Raw genomic sequence first — 10,932 nt, 5'->3', positions numbered from 1 at the left:
TATTGTTTTTCGTTTAGCCTTTCCCATTTTGTGGTGTGGTAGATCATGTCTTTATTTATAAACAGAAGCCTTGATTTTCAATACATTTTTTAATGTTTAAAACTACTGGATGGAGGAAAAGATTTTGTTTGTGATGTTTTCAAAGAATATACCAAAGACATTTTAAATTATTTTAGAGATATTTATGAATCTGCTCTTCCTGTCATTCATTAAGCATTTCTTGTCAAATCATTATTAGGCTATATACCTATTTTGTTGGCATATGTCATCCTAACTTTTTTAAATATTGAGAAAAATGGATCTCTTTTCAAAAATAAATCCGTTTTAAAAATGAACACTGAGTACTTATTTGTTTCGATCACTTTGTTTGTGTAGCCTATGTGTTTTGTTGTACGAATTAATTGAACATGCTGGATAAATGTGTATGATGTAACAGTTGTAGTTACTTACTGGCGTGTAGATAAGAGGTTTTGTCACAGTGTGTGTGTGTGTGTGTGTGTGTGTGTGTGTGGTTGTCTCAGGGTGTCCTGACTCACTCACCGATCTATGCCACACTAATTCCCTCCTTGGCCGATGCGCGTCTGTGAGGATTAAGCTAGAGGTCTGCACTCCCGCGGGAGTCCCGCGGGACCCGCGGGTCCCGACGCAAAACAGTGCGGCGCGGGACAAATTTTTAAAGGTCATTGCGGGAGCGGGCGGGATGATGAGGTGCACTTGCGGGTGCGGGCGGGAGGGATGATACGCTGCACTCCCGCAAATTAAATATGAGTATAAAGTAAAATATATAAATGATTAAAGTAGCGTACATAATTTGTAGTTGTGAGGGAGATTCTGATTGGCAGCAATAAAAACGTTTTAAGCAGCCTAAACTTGTGAATGTTGTCGGGAAGGGCGGGGCCTAATCTCACGCACACTTGTTTAGAGACAATTCCTTTCCCGCTGCTCCGAGTTCGAATTCGAAAGCTAGTTCAAGTTCAAAATAGACAGCATGGACGAGGAACAGAGCGCCTCTAGTGCTTCAGATAAAGTACTGTTGTGAATATTATGCTGTTCGTAATATGGGACCAATAAATATGTTACCAAGTATTGGTAAGGAATTTTGTGTGCACGCATTTTTTTCCCCAAGACCTTTCGTCAGACAGAAAGTGCGGGCGGGAGCGGGACATTATATCACAGATGCGGGCGGGAGCGGTACTAAAAATGACAAATCTTTGCGGGAGCGGGCGGGAGCGGGACTGAACACTGCGGGAGCGGGCGGGAGCGGGTCTGAAAATTGTGTCCCGCGCAGACCTCTAGATTAAGCCCAGGATTAGACAGCCTGACGACACGTCCAAGTCTCTTCTCCTATCACACCAACAGCCCCTGCACCACGACTGCAGCTAGAGAAGAATGGGAAGAAAACAAACAGTAAGTTATGCCTTCGACGATTATAGCAGATCCTACCATTATGACAAGCAGCGTGAGCTTTGATTGATATGTGAACATGATAAAGACAAAGAGTGGATAACGTGTCTCGTGCTCCGTGCCTTGTGTGTGTAAAATTCGTCTCTCTTTACGTTGATTATAAGAGCGAGATGTGTAGGATTTATTTGTAAACTTATATTAAGGTTTTAATAGTAAACATAAATCTGTCATAATTTGTTATATGGTCTGTTTACTTTTACACATAATAAGGACTTCAACGACGGTCCCATTTAACACTTCATATTCTTTAACAAATCTTAGTCATTTGTTAACTGGGCTCTTGTATATTTAATATGTGGCTGTTGTGTTTACATACTGATGTGTTTGAATACTTAATAACTTAATGTTGTATAATTAGACATTGCGATGATGTGATCACAAATCACCTGTTGAATCTGTTTAACTGTAACATAGCCTATAGTGTGTGTGTGTGTGTGTGTGTGGCCTGGTAAACCCTACATTATGGGGACAAAATGTCCCCAAAAAGATATCTGCAATATCTGAAATCCTTGTCCTTGTGGTGATATTTTTTGGTCTCCATGAGGGAAACAGCGTATGCATCATACTAAGTGATGTTATTTGAAAAATGCTGAAACTTTTCTGTGATGGGTAGGTTTAGGGGGTATAGGGCTAGTGTAAGGGGACAGAACAGTTTGTATGATAGTTTTACATAGTCTAGTTTTACATATATTTTAAATCATAAACATCTTGAGGATGTTTTCTGAATGTCTATTTAACATCTGACAGGAAATGTCTTTGAGACATATTGCAGATGAGCAAACACTCTAAAAAAACCATCTTGCAGATAAAAACACGCACATCAAATAAATGCATCCGAGATGTACGTGTCTTGTCAGCGAGCTTTAGTGTCATTGACTTGCTAACTGGTTAAAAGTGAGAGCTTAAGTCCGGCAGAAAGAAGCAGTTCAGTGTTGTTTACCTAATTGACCTCATAATCTTCTCTGAGTAAAGAGCTATATCCAGCATGAGGCTAATTTAAAGGAACATGCTCACTGAATGCTCACACATATTGACTTCAATTGGAAGAAGTGAAATGAGTCTCATATTCTTCATTTTGTTTCCATTCAGTCCTGATTTTCGGGTCTGTCACGTCAAGACACCAGAGGTCAGTTATCCTTGTTGAACATCTGAACATGCAAACAGGAAGTTTTAATAAAATCAATTTAATTATTTGGCTTGAAAGCCTGTACTCGTCAACAGTTTCTATTGTACTTGAGTTGAGTCCTATAGATTTCTAATCTAATTACTACGTAGGACTAGTGTAATTGTTGTAGACTAAGCAGACTGTCCTATTTCTGCCCTTTACATAGACAAAATGCCAAGTGTCAAAGCCAAGAAAAAGAAAATCAAGAAGGAGATCAATGAAGTCGAAGAACCTGAAGGTAATTATAAACTACTTATTCGATCTGAACAAGATGGCATTTCTTATCATGTGTAATGTCATATCAAATACTGTACATTTTTATTTACACTGCTGGGCAAAAACATTTGTATGAAAGCCTATGTATGTGTAACATCGACCTCTGCAGGCAGGCAGTGGAATAGTTCAAATACCTGTGCAAAACACACAGGGTTAGTGTTGTTAGTACATTTTGTGATCCCATCTAATATTAAGTGTCTTTAACCACTGTGTACTGAATACTATGCACTTATTGGGTATGTTTTTACATTGTAAAATATATATAATGTACAATATATACAATGTACAATATATATATATATATATATATATATATATATATATATATATATATATATATATATATATTTTTTTTTTAAACCTGCATGAAATTACTGCTGTAATTAATTTGTATAATTACATCTATAATTTACAGTACACTGTTGACCCTTCCATTACTCCTTAACCCACCCCTAAACCTACCAACACCCCCAAACCTGACCCTAACCATAGGGTCCACCACCTCAATAGCAGCACAAGTGTTTTGCAATACAACATGAACTCAATAAGTAAGTACATTGTACCTAACAATTATTATTTTATTTTTATGTAAATATAATAATGGTTAAAGACACTTAATATAAAGTTAGACCAATTTTTTAATTAGTAATTTTGTTTCCTTACAGCATTTGTCTCCTTTATATTTGTATAATGCCCAATAAGCAACAGCAGGGCCTGAGGCGTCTATAGAAATGGAGGGTCTGGAGAGTCGCAGACAGTCTGAAAGCAGAGAGCCTCTGACCCCTGAGCCTCAAGACAATCCACCACTGAAGAAGAAGAAGAAAAAGAAGGCACAACATACTTTGGGTATTTAATTCATTTGAATGATATTCACTTTTCATTTAAGGGATGGATGTTATTTTCTTTTTTTAGATGGATTGTTCTTGTTTTCATTGTTTTAAAAGATCATGAGCGTGAGCAGCAAGACCATCCAAATGGAGATGTTCCAGAGCCCCACACAGATGGCGAGGAAGTCACCAAAAAAAGCAAGAGAAAAAAGTGAGAGGCAAAACTTGATAGAAAAGAAAGTGAATAGAAGTAAAAGCAGTAGTTTCGTAGCGATTGTGATTTGTATTGTTTTCTAGTGGGAGTGATGTTCCCTTCTTTTCGAAGGAAGGCTAAGACGATGGAAAACCAGCCTCATAACGAGCTAGTTGTGGAGGAAGATGACATCATCACTGATGTGCACGCACCCATATCTCAGCGCTCTCTATTCTCAGCCCCTCTGGGTCACAGTCATCCAATGGGAAAAGTGTTTGTTGAAAGGAACCGTGAGTTTCATTTTGAGATGGGGGAAATATCTGAAGTACACTCCAGGGCAAAAAATGGGCTAAGCCAAAAATGGCAAAATATTCAGTGGTCTTTTAAGTGATCTTATCCATTTTAATGACAAATCACTGGTCAGGAAATTAGCTAGAATTGCACAAATACTGTAGATAAAGTACCTTGGAATAGCTTTCCCCAACGTTCTCAAGCAACTTCTTGGTTGTCTTTGCAGTGTGGGCGGGAGCATTGTCTTGTTAAAAAAATCACATGAGATCATTCCTCTAACAACTTTATATGTGGGAAACAAGCCATTCTGCAATATTCTCCTGTACTCCAAAGCATGAAATGACTTTTCACAGTAAAATAGCTCATCAATCCCAGCAGCTAAAAAGTCCCCCTTCGTCCATGCTTCACTGTGGTAGAGATGTATTTATTAATATATTTCTCAGCAGATTTTTGAAGACACCGCTCTGGAGCATCACCATGCAACTTGTGTTTCATTGTGATTCATCACTTCACACACACAACTTCCCATATTCTGCCAAAAACATAATTCTGTCTTTGATGTTTTTCTGAGACAGCGATGGCATTTTAAGTACTTTATTTGCTTAAATTTAGCGAATTTCTTGATCAGTAATTTGTGGTTAAGACATTTGGGCTTGGCCCTTTTTTTTGTGTATATACTATCATTATACATTAATATATGCTAACAATGATATAGTTTGCCAACAATAATTCGTTTTTACATTAATTAAGAGACAGTGAATGAGCTTACTTTCTAGAAAAAATCTTATTTTTTTATTATTGCAGATAAATGCTATAAAAAGATAAATATTATGTAGTATATAATATCAAGTATTATGTATAAATTATATATAAATATAACCAATAAAATATGACATCCAACCTAGGCCGCTTCCAGGCTACTGATCGTTTGGACTTATCCCGTGAACATCTGGAGGAGTACATGGAGGTCAGACCCACATGGAATACACGAGATGTTGCCATGAGGGTCCATAGCAGCTTCAGGTGAGTTTGGCTGGGAGATGGTTTTAAATGGTCTAATAGCTCTTGTCAACGCTAATTCAACCAAATGTTTTTCAGTTTCCAAACAGCCTTTTATTTTATCATTTAACTTTTTAGTTTCAGTTTGAAATAAAGTTAGTTTGTCCAGTGCTCATCATGACCCTGCCTCTTTATGTTGTGGAGCTTAATGCTTCAGCTTCAGGTGCTTTTTTACATTTTCAACATTCTTTAGTGTGTAATGTTGCTGTTTGAGCATGAAAAAAGTCTGCAATGTTACAAGGGGAAAACTAGGGGAAAACCTCTTTTCCACGAGATATTGAAGCCAAAAAATATCCTTAATTTTGAATTAATGTAAAACGCGTTGCAGCAGCAATGCAGACATAGGCGAGACGGCTTGCGTGCCTATTGGCTGCCCTGCGGCAACCGCAGCAGCCTATTGAGAGAGGCCCAATATGATTTCAGATCCAATGGGGGCGCTTCGCGCCCACTGCGTCACGTCCCGCCGAAACGGGTGTGGTCTGGGCCTATAAATATAGCTTGATGGCTGATACAATCTGGTTTTCATCGCTGAAGCGAACCAGCGTGTTGCAGGCACAGCAAAGATACGCAGTAGTCGTTCCCTCTTCTAGAGAGAACCGAGGTTACGTTAGTAACCGAGTACGTTCTCTTACGAGAGGTTCTCTCATACTGCGTAATATCTTACACAAGGGGAACACTATGTAAAACGCCGTGCGGGCTGGGATCCACACCAAAGTCCCAAGGGCAAGTGCCCAGGGCACATATAGTGCATAATCACCAGGGACTCACAGAGAGTCTGAGAACAGAGGCTAAAAGCGTCATTCTCCACAAGTAGCATCCCCAAGGAGCTAACTACATCAACAGTGTTCCACACAGTCAGGGTGAACATTTATTTGGCCTGAACTGAGTAACAATATGGGTCTTATTAAATGCCCCTGGGGTAATTTTATCGAGCAGCAAGCGATGCTCAAGCGGTTTCAGTATTCTGAGCCGAAGCAACGGGGCAGACAGTACTGATTTTTAGACCGACAAAAGTTTAGCCTGTTAGGCGGGAACCTCTAGGTTATAAAACCTTATAAATGTAGACGGCGAGGCCCAGCCATCCGCCATACATATAACCTGCAAGGTAATCCCGCTAGACCACGCCCACGACGAGGCCATGCCTCTAAGGGAGTGCGCTCTGACACCCAAAGGACACTGCAGGCCCTTGGAAGTGTAAGCCAACGCTGCTTCCCCTGGTCTTTAGCACCGTCCACTTCGGAGAATGCTGGGGAGACAGAAGTGCGCACTCTGGTGGAGAGTGGGGCGCTCCAGGACTTTGCGACTTCTTCGTGAAGTTCAGGAAGAAAAGGCGCAGGCCTGGACGGCGGTGGAGCGCGGTCCTTTTTCAGGAAGCATCCGTCCAGTCTGTTTTGTGCAGGCTGCGCGGGCGGCTCCCACTCGAGGCCGAGGCTCGCCGCGGCCTGTGAGAGTAAACGCATGAGTTCAGCCTCGATGCTGGCCCGCTTTCCTGGCGACGCGCGGCCCTCGGGGGGGAGATCCACAGAGCTCGCCCAGTCCTCGCTGTCCAACGCCAGTATAGAGCAGCTTGCCTCCTCCGCAGATACAGCTGCCTCGTCAACAAAGATGGCGGAACCGGCGGCAGACGGCGGCCGTTGTCCGTCGGTGAGCAACTCAGGAGACGCTGGCGGGCGAACCGGCGAGCTTTCGCGGGCTGGAGAAGGCTCGGGAGCTCGCTGTGTGCGGCACTTTTTGCGGCACGGCACTACAGCCGGTTAGGGTGCAGGTTCGGCGAAGGATGCCAGGCGAAGGATGCCAGGCGAGTCCTGTCAGAGTCGCCATGGGCAGAAGCTCGCAATGATAGCAGCCGCCATCGGCGAGCGCGAGAGCTGCATGGTCTTCACCCAGGCAGGAAACGCAGATTACATGGCAGTGCCCGTCGCTGAGTGGGACTCGGCACGAGCAACAGGAAGGCATCTTTAAAAGGACGCTAGCTCTTTTAGAGAGAGTGTGAGTCGGAGCGGCGAACACACTCAGCAGAGATTTTAAAGAATATAGGCGCCGGAAAGCAGAGCAGGTACGGCGATGGAAGGCGGCGAAATGAAGGCCAGCGGCTTTAGATGCAGAAGCTCGTCCCGCTAAAGGCTTTTCTCGACGGCGCGGCTTCTCACTCTGGATCCAACGATGCGTGAGCTTCGTTGAAGAGATGAAAATCAGATTGTATCAGCCATCAAGCTATATTTATAGGCCCAGACCACGCCCGTTTCGGCGGGACGTGACGCAGTGGGCGCAAAGCGCCCCCATTGGATCTGACGTCACATGGGGCCTCTCTCGATAGGCTGCTGCAGTTGCTGCAGGGCAGCCAATAGGCACGCAAGCCGTCTCGCCTATGTCTGCATTGCTGCTGCAACGCGTTTTACATTCATTCAAAATTAAGGATAATTTTTGGCTTCAATACCTCGTGGAAAAGAGGTTTTCCCCTAGCGTAAGATATTACGCAGTACGAGAGAACCTCTCGTAAGAGAACACAAAGTCCCTCAAAAGGGAGTTATTCTCTATATCAGTGCACACTGTTTCTGAACTCCCTGAAACGCCTCCATTGTAGTCTATTCTTTCCAGGATCGGACACGTCATAGTATTCCTCATTTTAAAAATCCCTGCCCAAGGCATACACAAAATATAGGGGCGAGGTCTGGTTGACTTGTCTTAGTAGTGTGTTGAAACTTGCGGTTATGGTAAGGACCGTTACATTTCTGAAACATTTCTGACCGTTACATTTTCGGAAGGAGGGGCTTCCTATAGACCGGAACTAAACAAAGCGTTACTGACAGAATGGGGAAAGAGGTGCTGCAACATTGTAAAATATGTGAAAAATGTTTTTGAACATTAAAGCATAAAAAAATCTATTCTTGTAGACCCCAAAACAAAATCAAGATCTTGTAAAAAGGCATGATATGTAATGTGTTGTAATTCCAAAAAACAATTTTTCTGTGTTTCTTGTAGGATCATTGGACTCTTCTCTCATGGATTTCTGGCTGGATATGCGGTGTGGAATATCATTGTTGTGTATGTGTTAGCTGGAGAGCAGATGACCACACTACCCAACCTTCTCCAGCAGTACCACAGTCTGGCCTACCCAGCACAGTCTCTGCTCTACCTCCTGCTTTCCATCAGCACCGTGTCTGCCTTCGACAGGTGTGTGGACCTGTAGTAAGAGTAGTGTGAATGTAACTGACAACAGTATGTACAATACATAATCAAACTCTGAGCAATTTAACATTTTATTTCATTGAGCAAATTGATTTATTCCAACCTACTAAATGTTGTCCTTCCACCAGCGATTCCCTAACATTTTTTTTGTCTGCCAATTCTAAAATCGAAATTATTAATTTGAAGAACACCCATAGTAATATTACAATACATTAACAATACATTTTCATGTTCCCATGTGGTTCTCGGATGTCGGTTAATGGTCATATGACGTGCAGTAAACAAATAAAATATAAAACATTTTTAGTAAGTGTTTTAGTTTCATTGTTTTGTTTTAAAAATATTTCATTTGACATTTTCATTATTTAATTATTTATTCGGCTTTCATCAACTCACATTCCAGTTTGAGAAAACCTGCACTAAGATCGAATCCTTGACATACAGTACAAGACAACTGCTAAGAGAATATTTCAAAACTATCTGTTGTATAGTTTTTTTTTTTTTTTTTGAGTGTTTGAATGTAGCTCATGGCATTTGAGTTGTGAAAGTAAGTTGTCTGTACCATTTTCACATCAGGGTGAATTTGGCCAAAGCCTCTATGGCTCTACGAGGATTTCTTACTCTTGATCCAGCGGCTCTTGCTTCCTTCTGTGAGTGAAAATCAATAAACTTTGCACATTGTTAGTTCAGGATAGTAAATCAATTAGCTAATTCCAACAAATGAGACCTTATTATAAAATGTAAGCATACATTAACTGAAATAAATAAGGGATAATTCACGGCTAGCTGTGAATTAAACAATTTTAATGCACGACGTGGTGGCATGCAAATTGTTAATCCAGAGCTAGCAATGGATCATTCCGCTCATACCATGGTCATTTGCCAACATTGACAACTTAAAGCTGTTTGCGGCACAATATTTGACTGAAAGTGTAAAAATTACCGTTATTCTCGTCAGTTACGATCTAGCATTCTGCCAGCTTTAAATCAGACAGAGATAAAGTAGGATGTAAGATTACATAAGAATGAATGAATTATAGCATTTAAGAGAGAGTACAGATGTACAAAGCTTTTTTTTATTATTATTTTAATTGTCTTAATTATTTTTCTTTTCATTTCTTGTTTATAAAAATGTATTTATATATTTGTTTAATTATTGATTTTATTGATAATTTATCAATTGCTTATGTAATGGCCAATGCTTTGGCAATACTGTACAAGTCATGCCGAGAGAGAGAGAGGGAGAGAGAGAGAGAGAGAGAGAGATGTGTGTGTGGATTACCTGCATCTGTGCAGCTCTCTCTCTATTAACAACGAAGCTGCGAGTTTAACTACTTCAAAAACAGTGATGTTACCTCTTCGTTGCTGAAAAAATATGATGTAGCTATTCAGTGGCGAAGCTATTTAATTAACAAACATCACGCGGCAGCGTTGATAACAAGGTTCTGTGCTCCTGAATATTTCTGTGTGCGCGCAGCGCGATCTCCTTGTGTGAGTGACGTATATGTGTGTGTGCATCAATGAAAACCATGCATTAATATAGAACAGTGATTCAGCTGACTTGGAACTACCTGTACATTAAATGTTTTTTATTGCACAGTGCACACCTTCCAGCCAATCAGAATCGAGTATTCAGACAGACCATGCTATAAAATAAAATATATTTTATTTAGTTGCCAAAGAAACATTTCTCATTTTCATTTAGTTTAAATTCATGTATTAAAATAACTAAAACAGAATGGGCTATACTATTTATAAGGTAACCTCCTGTCTTTTTTTTTTTTTTTTTGGTCCCAGTATACTTTGCTGCTCTCATTTTGTCTTTGAGCCAGCAGATGACCAGTGATCGTATACATCTCTACCCCACAGCCAATGAAACACTTTGGTGAGTTTGTCAGACTTAACGTGATGTAATCCAACATAATGTCCTTAAAAAAATATTGAAACAATCACCACATCATTCTTTAAGTGAAAATGATTTATCATACTTCACTAAATCACATGCAGTGAGTGTTGTTTAGGCCCCCAGGTTCAGAGCATCAGATTCTACAGCCCTGGATCGTGGTAAACCTGGTCATAGCTCTTCTGGTTGGACTGGCCTGGGTGTTTGTTGCTACACGACCAGACATGGACTACACTGAAGGTAATACACCTATTTGAGTGTGTGTGTATTATCCTCTTCATGTATCTATTGTCAATGATCTTATTCCCCTATAGTTCACATCCTAACATATGTCCTAATATCTGTCTTTACACTCAGAGTTTTTAATGGCGATGGAGGTGGAGGAGTATCCACGTCATGATGACAAAACTGAGCTGGCAGCCTGACACACTGACACATGACTTGCTTTATCAACAGTCAGAAATTAACATTGAACATTGTTTTGTGCTACTTGTTTTGGCATTAATTTGTTAAGCTTGTTATATAGATTACTGTGTAAACATATATAAATAAACTTTTTACTTAA

General features: G+C 40.6%; 1 protein-coding gene across 4 annotated transcripts; it reads left to right on the top strand.

Annotated features, from left to right (window-relative positions):
• The first annotated feature begins 1,297 nt into the window (after nucleotides 1–1,297).
• tmem237a (transmembrane protein 237a) lies at nucleotides 1,298–10,932 on the top strand. 4 transcript variants are annotated; one of them, XM_077215306.1, is made up of 12 exons: nucleotides 1,298–1,407; nucleotides 2,554–2,590; nucleotides 2,796–2,867; nucleotides 3,614–3,751; nucleotides 3,850–3,943; nucleotides 4,058–4,215; nucleotides 5,122–5,239; nucleotides 8,258–8,449; nucleotides 9,041–9,114; nucleotides 10,262–10,349; nucleotides 10,486–10,607; nucleotides 10,725–10,932. In XM_077215306.1, the coding sequence occupies exons 3-12, from the start codon at nucleotides 2,801–2,803 to the stop codon at nucleotides 10,790–10,792; spliced, it is 1,119 nt and encodes a 372-aa protein (XP_077071421.1). In that variant the 5' UTR covers nucleotides 1,298–1,407; nucleotides 2,554–2,590; nucleotides 2,796–2,800; the 3' UTR covers nucleotides 10,793–10,932. The 4 variants fall into 4 exon arrangements, with proteins under 4 accessions (XP_077071421.1, XP_077071420.1, XP_077071422.1 ...); XM_077215305.1 differs by having other exon boundaries at nucleotides 3,608–3,751; XM_077215307.1 differs by lacking the exons at nucleotides 1,298–1,407; nucleotides 2,554–2,590 and having other exon boundaries at nucleotides 2,797–2,867; nucleotides 3,571–3,751.

This window comes from Siphateles boraxobius, unplaced genomic scaffold (assembly GCF_051911475.1).
Source record: "Siphateles boraxobius isolate OS27281-9 unplaced genomic scaffold, OSU_SipBor_1 7, whole genome shotgun sequence".
Taxonomy (NCBI): domain Eukaryota; kingdom Metazoa; phylum Chordata; class Actinopteri; order Cypriniformes; family Leuciscidae; genus Siphateles; species Siphateles boraxobius.
This window is presented reverse-complemented; position numbering and strand designations above follow the sequence as displayed.